Source organism: Ipomoea nil, unplaced genomic scaffold, assembly GCF_001879475.1.
Source record: "Ipomoea nil cultivar Tokyo-kokei standard unplaced genomic scaffold, Asagao_1.1 scaffold0188, whole genome shotgun sequence".
In the NCBI taxonomy this organism is placed as follows: Eukaryota; Viridiplantae; Streptophyta; class Magnoliopsida; order Solanales; family Convolvulaceae; genus Ipomoea; species Ipomoea nil.
The window spans coordinates 212,666-225,275 of NW_017616616.1; the positions used below are offsets into that span (position 1 = coordinate 212,666).

Consider the following 12,610-nt stretch of genomic DNA (forward strand, 5'->3'; position numbering starts at 1 on the left):
AATTTGGTCTTTACTAGTTATTAACATTTTTTTGATCCTAGTATGGAACTGTGGTTTCTCTCGTCATAAATAATAATAATAATAATAATAATAATAATAATAATAATATAATGACTAACTTTATCCGAAAGCCAAAAATAGAGTGAGTTGGCCACTCATTTGGGAGGTTTTTTTGGCTCAAAGCTAAAACCCAAAAAATAAAAATAAAAACAAGCCTATATAGAAAAAACACTGACAAAATCACAAAATCCCATAACCCATAGGTCATTGTTCCAACTCGCAATCACAATGTCATAAATCTTTAGCAAAAAAATGAAGGAAACGTCAGTCTCATGATAAGGGCAACCATTTCTGCACAGTGCAAATCAACAACTATCAGTCTTCTCTTTCTCTCTCTGGGTTTGGTGTATGCATTTCAACTTTCAAGATTCTGTCTGGGCTTTGTTTATTCTTTTATTTAGTGTCATATTTTGAAAATATTTTCCAGATATTAGTGTATCTCTCCCTTTTTGAATTATTTTTCCTGTTTTTGGATTTTGGGTTTCTAATGCAGGTCAAGTTGAATGCTTCCACAGCTCTGTTAAGTGCACAGGCCTCATTGTAAGTCTAATCTTGCTTGTCTTTCTTGTTTTTTCATCCAATCTTAATTTTCCCAAAGAACATATGCATGCTATTTAGGTTCAATTCACTCTTTGTGGTTAAAGAAAAGGTCTCAATTTCTTTAAAAGATTAGTTTGTGTGAATTGTTGTTGCTTTGATTTGCTTTTAGATTTTGCATTTGGATAAATCTGGGCTACTCTCATATTGCTGATCTTTTATATATATATATATATATATACATGATATTCAGGTTAACTATTTGTGGTTAAAGATGTTTCCTTTATTTCTAAAAAAGCAACTTTGGGTCAATTGTTGCTTTGATCTGCTTTAATTTTTAAGGTTTTGCTTCTGTTTTTCATGTTAATATGGAGAATTCGGCTTGGGAAGTTCTGATAATACTTCCTAGATGGCTCTGTTTGATAATTCCCATTAGTTTCATCATAAGAATGATAGTTCTTGCCCAAGACCTTGTAGTTGTAGTCTTAGGTTCAATCAATTCCCCCTTAAATGTAGCCAAAAATTTGAAAGAGAGAGAGAAGGAGGAGGATGAGGAGAAAGAACGATGGTTCTTGATTTATTGATTACGCCATAAAACATGTGTAATATTTGAGGTTATATACTTATATTCTATTAAGAGTCCCATATTGAAAAATAAGAGAGAAATATAAGGCTATGAGTTAGACTAGCTAATTGATTAGATTCAGTCTTTTAGTGTGGTTTGATTATAATATGAGTAACGAAATTTTGTTGAAGATGGAGATCAAAGAGGTAAAGAAGATTGCGGTAGCCAAACCTGTTGCAACGAGGCCTACTTGTTCTACCTATAGACCGTTCTCCGAGCTTCTTTCTGGTGCAATAAATGGATCATCCACCGGGGGCTGTTCTCAGACCGCAGTCATAGCTGCCATTAGACCGAAGACAGTAAGATTAAGGTCAGCGGGGAACCAAACTTTAGGTGGAAAGGTATCTCCTGGGTGGTAATATCTCAAAGTTACAAAGATCTTCCCTTTTTTTATTCCTACATCCTCTTTTATGATCTTTATTCTCTCGAGATTTGGTATTTTCAGGTCGAGATGCCTGGCGTTTCAGTTCGGTCCCCTCCTGCTAACGTGTTGAAATCCGATGACAAACCAACCATCGTATACAAACCCATGCCAAAGCTACTCTCCAAGACAACTTTTCCTCAAAATTTGAACATGGTTAGTGTCTGGTAAATATGAACATTAAATTCGCTTTTCTGTGCTAAGAATGTGTTTTTCACTTGAATATTTAAGTTTTCCATTACAGTGAGGGAATTGAATTAAAGTATGGGTGATGGTTTTTCGTTCCTTTTAGAGAAGCTCTACATCGAGTCAGCAAAACGAAGCAGCTGAGGAGACGAGCCAGGTGAAACCATCTGACGTGAGATTAGAAGCTCATCAAAGTTTATCATTGAAGTCAGGAACGGACAAAAAACCGGTTGACCACTCGAAAATGGCAATGCAGAACACAGAAGACAATGAGCGTTCTCTGTTTCAGGCCAGTGGCGTGGACTGTCTTTCTGGGGATGGATATAATTGGAGAAAATATGGACAGAAGCAAGTTAAGGGGAGCGAGTACCCGAGAAGTTATTACAAGTGTACACATCCAAAATGCCCCGTGAAAAAGAAGGTCGAAAGATCACTTGATGATCAGATTGCAGAGGTTGTGTACAAGGGCGAGCATAACCACGCTAAGCCACAGCTTCCAAGAAGCAACTTGCGGGATGGACAACCGAAAGGGGTTCTCGTCTCGGAGGATACTTGTAATGAAACCAATAACCCCGTGAGGAGGAGCGAGCAACTTACTCTACAAAATGAACCTTGTGGACCTAGCACCGAGCATAAAAACAACACCATGTTGTCCACACGCTCAACTTATTCTAGCGGAGCTCCTCCACCATTCCACGGTGCTGCATCAACTCCCGAAAACTCTTGCGCTCCAAGTGGGATACATCGAGAAGGAAGTCAAGGATTGGAGGCAGAAGGCGATGAACCGAAAGGAAAAAGAAGGCAAGTAATGCAAATGGTTGACCTGATATATGCACAATGGGCCAAACCACACTAAAAAGATTGAATCCAACCAAATAGCTAAATAAACCCATATGTTCTCTCTTATTTTATCAATGTGGGACCTTAACCTATCTAAACATGCTTTGATTTCTATATGCTATATCGTTTCTTCTTTATTTTTATATTGCTTTCATTAAGGCATTAATTTCATTTGTAAGTAATTTACACCAGGAAGTGCGGGAGCCAAACCCACGATGGAGCGACACTCGGGAATGGTGCAATGGAGACGACACAGACTGTTGTCGGAAGTACAACTGATTCTGAAACCACGAGGGATGGATTCCGGTGGCGAAAGTATGGGCAGAAGGTAGTTAAAGGAAATACGTACCCCAGGTAAATTTACGTAATTTAGGGGCAGAGCAGATGAATTAGCACTTAGTTTACAGTTTCCTATGCTATTGCAGTGTGATTCTTTTAGTATGGGATCAAAACTCTTTCAAAAGAGCCTCGGTTATCATTACTAACGAAATTAACATTAAACAATCTCTCCTTCAATATTTTATGCATATTGTGCTTCGATTCCCTCTGACAAGTTTTTACGTTGCAATGGCGATGCAGGAGCTATTATAGATGCACGAGTCCTAAGTGCAATGTGAGGAAGTATGTGGAGAGAGCCCCCGATGATCCAAAAGCCTTCATAACGACCTACGAGGGAAAACACAACCACGACGTTCCAACAAGAAACCCAAATCCCGAGCCATCTAGATCGAGCACAAGGGCTGCAGCCACGAAAGAAAAATCATAACCATCGAGATATATGTTGGAAAGCGGGGGCTGGAATCTTACTGCATTATATTGGTCGAGAAATGTCTCTCTTTCTTGCAAATTGTGTTTATCTATCATGCAAAGACTTGGTAAAAGATAGTTTTTAGCACAGGTAACTCGAGTATAACCTTACCGCTATTTTGAAGTGATTTGGACAGTATGATTTGAGAGGCTTTAAAATCATTAACCTGTGGAATTGGAAGCCATTTTGACTTGGCTAGCCACCCAGGAATCCAGTCATGATAATTTCTTTCCTTCATTCTTGACTGTTTCTTTACATTCTCTTTTAGTCATGGTCCACAGGGCTAAGTGGCTGTCTGTTTTATTACTTGCATATGATAGAGATAGAGAGATGTAAACCAGAGTAGAGGCCCAATTTATCAACTTACCTGAACGGGTTTAGCTTAATGGTTTAGTAAACAGTATTAGGGAGAAGAAGTTTATTATCAACTTGAGTTTTTGCCATGTTTGGTTCCACGAGTTTGGTGATACAAAATCCGGTGGTATTCTATTGAATTTTATCACATGAGTTGCGAGTGACCAAATATTAGAGGCAAAGTGTGTATATATAGCCAATAGACATGCAAGGTAGGGACATTTTTGTTCATAATATTTGGTCACACTCGCAACTCTTGATAAAGTCCAGCGGGATATTACTAGAAAAGACCGTGAGGAAAAAATAATAATACTCTATAATACACTAGTAGTGACAATTTTTTAGGTCATGCACCACTAGTGGAAATAACATCAAACTGTTGGACTAAAAGTGACACAAATTCTTTTTAAGTTACACCTATGTACCAAAATTTAAGCACAAAGTTGTTGGTGATGAGGGAAACTCGCAGTCGCTATCTGAGGGTATGTATTAGGTAAACTCTGCATTGTAATCTTAGTCATAAAATAATCACCATAACTAACTGTCTCAAACTAAAAAGTGAATAAATAACTCTCATTAGAAATCAAATTTAAAAGCATGTAATTATGAAGCTAACTACAAAATTTTGTGCCAATATAAGAAGTACATGGCGGACTTCAAATGACTCATCTGTGTGTTTATAGAATAAACTAATTTACAAATACGGAGAAATTAATAAATACGAACAACTATAAATTTGACGTTTGTTAAAGGTCTCGTGGTCGAGTAGTATAGCTATGGACTCTTAAATTCTTTGTGTTTCAGTAGGTTAAGAAAGTATGTTTGAATAATAATAAAGATTTAATAGTATTAAAAAAAATTAATGTTTAATTTTTTTTTTTTTTTAAATTGACGTTTAAATTTGGAGCCTCTACACAGGCTGTAATTAAATCCAGCTGTTTGCTTTCAAAAAAATAAATACGAACAACTATAACATTGTTAATGAGTCATTAACATTTTTTTAAAATTTCATATGCATCAAATCTTATACTCCGTACAATCTTAACTTTGACACATGTTAAGATATATATATATATATATATATATATATATATATATATATATATATATTTGAATGCTATTGGCTCTATTACAATGTAGTATCTGTTCATATACTTTCTCAACGTACTGAAACACAAAGAACCAATAACGCAGGGTACCATTAGATCACATAGTCTTGGTATATATATATATATATATATATATATATATATATAAAATTTGGAACATATGCAAAAGAAGTCTTTAGGTAAAAAAAAAAAAAAAATAGAGATAAATCTCAACCATAGATATAATCCAAATCTATAGCCTAGATTGAAGATAAATTTAAAAAATGTGCGGTGACATTATTGTACATTTAAGAAGTCATATTGTCTTTGCATCTTGAGTGCACATTTTTCCTTCTTTGCACATGTTTCCTTCTTTAAGTGCATTTTTTCTCTTCTTCGAGTGCATATGTTTTGTTTCAGTACATAATTTCTCATTTGAGTGCACATCTTTATGCCTTTGAGTGTAAAAATTTGACATTCGAGTGCACACTTTTGTGTCTTCAAATGCTTAATTCTTTGAATTTATATTTTTCAAATCCGGTATGGTATTGAATAAGACAATGTTTTATATATCTACTGGTAATATCTTGTGACGTTTAATATAAATAAACAATTTCTTATTGTTAAAGAAAGAAAGAAATTTTGCAATAAATTTTGAGAATAATTGTTTAATTTTTTTATCATTTTAATTTATTTTTAAATTTTATCAATAAAATTATTTAAATTTTTTGTCCAAGAGTGAAATGCTAATTTGATATGAATTGAAAACTTCAGCACTATACACCATCAGCAGCCTGCAGAAAAAGATACTTACATTATAACAGCTGTCATTATAAACGTAAGCCACATCTTCTAATAGTAGTATATGCAATACATTAAAGAAAACTGGAATTTTCTATTCCTAAAGAAAATGACTGTCTTGACTTGTTAAAGTGTGTGTGCGCGTATATTGATAAAATCATATTAAATTCCTTTTGTACAAAGTAAAGATTGATGTGTTAAGAATATATGTGGTTGTCATATTTTTCTCTATTTAGTTCTAGTTATGTTCCTGTTGAATAGTTATGTTAGACTGGCTGATTGTTACAATATCCTGTTAACTTCCTGTTATCTTCTTTCATTTATATACTATTTATAGTTGATTGTATTTATATCAATAAGTTGTTCAATTCATAATCTTACATGATGTTCATTAGTGTTCATCAATAGTTGATAATTGTTAAAAAATAAAGGAAGAATATGGAAAAGGTTCAGATGAAAATGTAATTCCACATAAAAAGTGAGAACTGATATGATCCCTAAATTTTAATAAATGTTGAAATTTGTTGAAAAGTAAGAAAAAAAAAAAAGATAAACTGAGATAAATTTAAGTTTGCAATGATTATAAAATTGACTTCCTTACTTTTACTAAAATCATTAATAGTTCATAAATGTGATGAATGACTGTGATATATATATATATATATATATATATATATATATATATATATATATATATATTTATTTATTTATTTATTTATTTATGGAAATAGGTTATTCATATTTGGAATAAGGTCCAAATTGGCCCCTGAACGAAACGTGAAAGTGCAATTTGACCCCTGAACGTAAAAGAAGTGCAATTACCCCCCTCAACATCTCAAATATGTGTAATTTGACTTGATAGCAGGTTAACATTTCATCCAACCGGTTATATGATGATGTGTATGCTGACTTGGGATTTTTTTTTTTTTTAATTTCCTTTTATTTCCTTTTCTTCCATTCACTGTGTATTAAGGCAAAGCTTCAATAGAAATTCCCAAACCACGCATCAAAATTCCCAAACCTGCATCAGAAATTCCATTCATCGTGTACCTGCATCAAAAATTCCATTCACCGTGTACCTGCATAAAAAATTCCCAAACCACGCCCGTGAAAGCTATTAACTTGTTCGTTGTTAATATAACTATGTAAAATTGAATATTTTTTCATGAAATTTATCCTGCTTGTAAATTTGAGAGAAGATATCGATGGTAGAATATTACAACTGCTAGAGTTAGTTGTTTTGTAAAGAAGAAGACAAAAGAAGGAAATAAAAAAAAAATGCCAAGTCATCTTTCTAAAAAAAAATGTCAAGTCATCATCCACGTCACACATGCAACCTGCTAGATGGGATGTTAACCTGCTATCAGGTCAAATTGCACATGTTTGAGGTGTGGAAGGGGGCAATTACACTTTTTTTTACATTCAGGGACCTAATTGCACTTTTACGTTTTGTTCAGGGACCAATTTGGACCTTATTCCTTCATATTTGAACCCACTACTTTATATATATATAACAAGATATATTATACGGAGTACATGATATTATAAAAATTGTTCATATATACATATACTGATATACACACACCACGGTTTACCCGTGTGAACTGTGAGCTTTATTTTCTCAATAATTTCAACATTGGGAATGAGATATCTTCAATTCTCACATACCGCACGCCACCTTCCACGTATAAAAACCGGCACTCAGAATTCAGAATTGTGAGTCACAAAAACGTTATAAAGTTCATTACGATAGATACATTACATTTATTCCATTCCTATATAAACTTCCACATTAAATTAAACTAGTAGTTGCACCCGTGCGATGCACGGTCCTATTATTATGTTGAAATATCATCAAAATTGTTTTATTCATTATATAGGTTGAATAAGGTTATAGAAGTGAGAAATACAGAAAATATAATATTTTATTGATAAGTAAACTAAACAATTACAAATTATTAAAGATTTCTTTATAAACTACATTTTGGGTCTTGTTTATAAGACCTCTAGATTCCCCACAAATTAAGACCTTAAGACCATCCGGATTACTGACTCGAGATACTGCAACATATAATTGGCCATGATTAAAAACAGGTTTTTTCAATATCAAACCCACATGTGAAAGCGTCTGACCTTGACTTTTGTTGATTGTCATTGCATATGATAACATAAGCGGGAATTGCTTTCTTTGAAACTTGAAAGGAAGTCTTGGGTCCGAAGGAGTCAAAGATAGTCTGAGTATCAGAACCTTTGTACCTGCGTTATTGCCAGCTATGATTTTCCCCTCAATAACATGATTTCCCAATTGTGTTACTATTAACCGAGTACCATTGCACAACCCCATCGAGTGATCAATATTTCTCAACAGCATAACTGGAGTTCCAATTTTCAATGTTAAAGAGTGGTTTGGTACACCTGAGCACCTCAGACTATTTAAAAACTCTGTTGTGTGTACCTGAGATTGCATATCAAAGTTTGCCTCAGCCTTGCAAATAGAATCACAACTCAAATATGTCATTGATGCAGCTTGATTAATACCATTCATGTATTCATTGACCTCGTCAACAACATCCAATGTTGGAGCTAAAATAGCTCTATCCTCTAATTGTCTTTCATCCATGTTGCCAGAACGGTATCCAGGGAATGTGTTTTCCACAATTTGTTTTATTGGATCAACCTCATTCTGTAATACAATGGAAGACGGCATTATTATATTGCAATCAACATTGTTGTCTTCACCAAGATTACCATCACCTAAATCCGCAATCCACTTAGCAAAACTATCTAACTTCTCCAAATCATCTTCATCACTAACACCGCGCAATCTTAAATTCTTCGTTAGACGAAGAACTTCACAATTATTCCACAAGTAAGATGAATTAATGCTGGCTTGTATTATATCTTGTCTAGTACCTTTGGGAATAACTGGTAGGATTTGTCTAAAGTCTCCACCCAACACCACAGTTTTCCCTCCAAATGTCATTGTTGAGCTCCTTGAATTTTTGAACCGCATTAAGTCTCGCATTGTGCGATCCAATGCTTCAAAGCAATGTTTGTGCATCATCGGAGCTTCGTCCCAAATTATTAATTTGGACTTGATTATCAATTCAGCAAGCGGACTGCCTTGCTTTATGTTGCAGGTTGAATCTTCATAAACAGCAAGCGGTATGGCAAATCTGGAGTGTGCAGTCCTACCGCCAGGCAGCAGCAAAGAAGCTATTCCGCTTGAGGCTACATTAAGAACTATCTCTCCTTTGGACCTTAAAGCAACTGAAATTGTCTTCCACAAAAATGTTTTTCCGGTTCCACCGTAACCATATACGAAGTACAATCCACCTTTCTCATTTTCAACATCTCCAATCACCTTATTATATATGAGTAGTTGTTCATCAGTTAGTTTCGGATGCAATGAATCATGTAGATGCATTAGAGCTTCCCTATCATATGACATTTCCTCTAACAACAACCTATTACCACAAATCCAATCATTGTTTCCATCTGACATTGGCATTGGTGGGTAATCTGATAGAGATTTGTTCCAAGCATTCAACAATTTCTCCATTTCAAGCAGCGCAAAATTCTTTTTTTGAGATTCATTCATGTTTAAATCTACAAAATAAAAGACAGATGTACGATGTAAGTCTTTTAAACAGCAATTTTAATAATAATATTAAAATAAAATATACCTGGGACTGATAGGTTCCTTCTATAAACATATTCAGCATCATCTGATAAGAATGGCCAAACCATCTCCCAAACATTTTCTGGTTTGGCCATCGAACTGGATGTTAGAAGTGTAACAAACAACTTCCGTAGAGAACTTGCTAAGGACCACGTTGATGCCTCCGTGATTGCATCAATATACTCTTTATCATCTTCAATTAATCCCCGGGCATAACACGCATCTCTAAAGGAATTGTATTGAACACCATCCACCTTTTTAATCTCATCAAATGAAGTCGGTCCACGAACTATATTAAGTAAACACCTAAGATAAAAGATCTCACCAGTATTTGGTGGAACATAAAAGATTCGCCCAATTGCCCAATTTCTTTGCCTAGGTTGCCATTCTCTTTTATCACTCTTCCAAACAAATTTTGTTGGCATTTGTGAATAAGTCAACTCCCTCCCTGCTGCATACTTTTTATTAGCTTCAAACCAGGCAGTAAATATGCTTTGAGCTACTGTTGGTCGATTCACCACATCATCGACCAAATCATCGTCATGAAAAATTATTGATTGCTCATTGGGAAGATGGAAACTCAAACGTTCAACAGATGGGTTCCTAAATTGTATGTCAAAGCCAAAAATCCTCCACGCAGCCTCAGGGGGTGAAATATATCTACAGTCATAGTACATTTTGATTTCATCTACAATTTTCCCCGTAGATTCTTCCACCCCACTATTGTAGAATTCAGCTGTTACCCTATCATTCCCTTTGTTGACGTATTTGAATAAGTACTTAATTGATATAGATTGGTTGCACCACTTCACATTAATATGAGCCTTGTACTTCATAAGCAAATATCTATTGTGTGGCACAACATATCTACTATCAAGGTTAATACCATTCTTCCGTACTGTACGACCATTATCTCGACGTTGATATATTGGATATCCATCAAAATCCACTGTTGAGTTTTCCACAAATTTTTTGGGGAAGTATTTAGAGCAAATACCATTTTTCATGCAAGGTGAATTCTTCCTCGCTGCACCACATGGACCGTGAATCATAAATTCTTCTACTGCTTTATAATACTCAGGGTCGCACAATTGACTTGGAATCTCAGCAGATATGATCATGTCAATATCTTTAGGATTAGGATAAGAGTTACTCTTGCTCAAGAATATCAAAATGTGTGCATGTGGCAATCCCCTTTTCTGAAATTCAATGGTATAAATAACTGCAAACACGGGAACTGTGAAATTAGACCCCAAATAAATTGTCTATTTTTTTAAGCCTACAAAACAATTATATGCAAAAAATTACATTTATTAAATAACAAAATTTACCTGCATCCACCAGTCCAAAAATCTTCTCCTTCTTAATATCTTTTATCAGTGCATTTAATTTCATTTTAAACACACGGCAAACTATATCTGGCCTATCTTCAGCTTTCAGTTTCCTTGATTGTAAAAATCTTTCTATCTCAGGCCACTTAGGATTACATGTGAATGTAATAAATAGACTTGGATACCCTATCCATCTACAAATCGCCATTGCATCTTGGTAATTTTGCACCATATATCTCGCACCTCCTGTAAAACTCGATGGCAAAATAATCCGCTTTCCTTGGGCAGTAGGATCTACTTCACCACGTGTTAGTGCATCTGTCAAACATTTGTATGATTCACACCTCAATGACTTTTGATGCGACCTAATATAAACTAACCGTCCTGATTCTATCATGGTATAAGCATCAACCAAATATTGTTGAAACAATCGTCTAGCATATAGCAATGTTGACATTTCATTGAGCCGATCTTGCAAACGGAATGAAAAATACTCTCTTGGGCTAATTTTAGTTCGTGCATTTGAACTCCGGCCTTGCACATTATTAAACTGTATATCGTCCCTGTATCCGTCCTCACCGTATGGAAATAGTAGTGGATATTGCATTGGTAGATATGCTGGATTTAGTTCAGTTATTCTTTGAAAATGACCCGCTTGAGACTCCACCAGTATATCTCTTTCTCCCATGTTTGGATCCAAATCACCAACAATCAATGCCGCAACCTCCCCAACTTGTGGCAAGTTATATGTCCTTGCATCCGTGGTCCTTTTACCAATGAGTTTTATTTTAATATCCACTCTTTGATTACTTTCCATATTTGTTTTCGCCATCCTAAAACTCTTGACTAAAACATTATTTTCATCTAGTGCATCCTTGATGTCTTTCACAATTTCACGATGAATTGTATTTGTTGAATGATCATCCCTGTTTGGCAAGAAAAAAAAGACAATTTCATAATCTAAATATATAAGCAACAATGCTCATTTATTTAAATTAAATAAGCGTACATAACTTACCCCAATAAAGTTAGACGATTGTCTATCTCATGTTGTGTATCATAAATATACAATTGAGCAAACTTTGGTCGTCCACCAGACTGTGGTAGTAAACTACCCATTAAGTGAAAGTTTTGTCCATATAACCTAAAAGTCGGGGGGGGCACCACCAGTGTTAACAGTCCTGTCAATTTTCCCACCCATGGATGTAAAACAAAACATATTGTTGAATGACCGAATATTCTTCAAGAAATGGGTACTCTTTTGGTCCTGGTTAAAGAACAACTGCCTGATTGCCATAGGTGGAATATTAGGAGGGGACAACTTTATCTTGCCATGACTGCAACAAAGTGAATATTTTGGATTTCGAACACCGCTAGATTTATTAACTCGCTCCTCTAACCAAAACATTGCTCCGCAGTGTTCGCAAGAGTACGTTTGATCACCCAGATCGTTGTAATAATCTAACCAAAAAACAAATGTTAGTACTCCAAATTTAGATAATATCTACAATTAATTGTATCTATACTCACGATCTCCAATTGTAGATTTTGATGGTGTATCATGGACCACACTATTAAATGCTGACATCAAACCACGTTGCATTGAAACATCTGGTGATGAGATATTGTAATCAACAACGCACGACCTTGTTGTTTGATCTAAAAGATGAAATGAAAGTTTAATATTCATATATGGATTTATAACAATCTACTTTCTAAAAAGATTTATCATGTATATAGAAATTTTACCATTTGTATGAATATGCCAAGGTCCTCGACTTTCATAGGACACAATAGGGTTACTTTCGAGCACGTTAGCTTGCGATGTCGTTGATTGAGTAATATTTTGTAAAACTATTAAAAAAAAGGTTTGAAAT

General features: G+C 34.8%; 2 protein-coding genes across 2 annotated transcripts; one reads left to right on the forward strand and one right to left on the reverse strand.

Moving 5' to 3' along the window:
* The first annotated feature begins 407 nt into the window (after positions 1-407).
* LOC109179972 (WRKY transcription factor 44-like) lies at positions 408-3,714 on the forward strand. Its single transcript, XM_019329448.1, has 7 exons — positions 408-422; positions 553-600; positions 1,354-1,563; positions 1,668-1,799; positions 1,936-2,630; positions 2,862-3,023; positions 3,249-3,714. Exons 3-7 carry the CDS (start codon positions 1,354-1,356, stop codon positions 3,433-3,435), a joined length of 1,386 nt encoding a protein of 461 aa, XP_019184993.1. The 5' UTR covers positions 408-422; positions 553-600; the 3' UTR covers positions 3,436-3,714.
* Positions 3,715-6,688: 2,974 nt separating this feature from the next.
* LOC109186192 lies at positions 6,689-11,852 on the reverse strand. Its single transcript, XM_019336123.1, has 7 exons — positions 11,752-11,852; positions 10,734-11,659; positions 9,407-10,624; positions 7,977-9,329; positions 7,725-7,781; positions 7,389-7,398; positions 6,689-6,770 (listed from the first exon to the last, which is right to left on the reverse strand). Exons 1-7 carry the CDS (start codon positions 11,850-11,852, stop codon positions 6,689-6,691), a joined length of 3,747 nt encoding a protein of 1,248 aa, XP_019191668.1.
* Between the last annotated feature and the right edge of the window lie 758 nt (positions 11,853-12,610).

Coding starts and splice junctions, on each gene's coding strand:
- LOC109179972 (XM_019329448.1), top strand. CDS start 1,354: ATGGAGATCAAAGAGGTAAAGAAGATTGCGGTAGCCAAACCTGTTGCA. Junction 1,800..1,935: donor TTCCTCAAAATTTGAACATG/GTTAGTGTCTGG, acceptor CGTTCCTTTTAG/AGAAGCTCTACATCGAGTCA. Junction 3,024..3,248: donor AAAGGAAATACGTACCCCAG/GTAAATTTACGT, acceptor ATGGCGATGCAG/GAGCTATTATAGATGCACGA.
- LOC109186192 (XM_019336123.1), bottom strand. CDS start 11,852: ATGGGTAGTTTACTACCACAGTCTGGTGGACGACCAAAGTTTGCTCAA. Junction 9,330..9,406: donor AAGGAACCTATCAGTCCCAG/GTATATTTTATT, acceptor TTTATTTTGTAG/ATTTAAACATGAATGAATCT. Junction 7,782..7,976: donor CATAGCTGGCAATAACGCAG/GTACAAAGGTTC, acceptor TATATGTTGCAG/TATCTCGAGTCAGTAATCCG.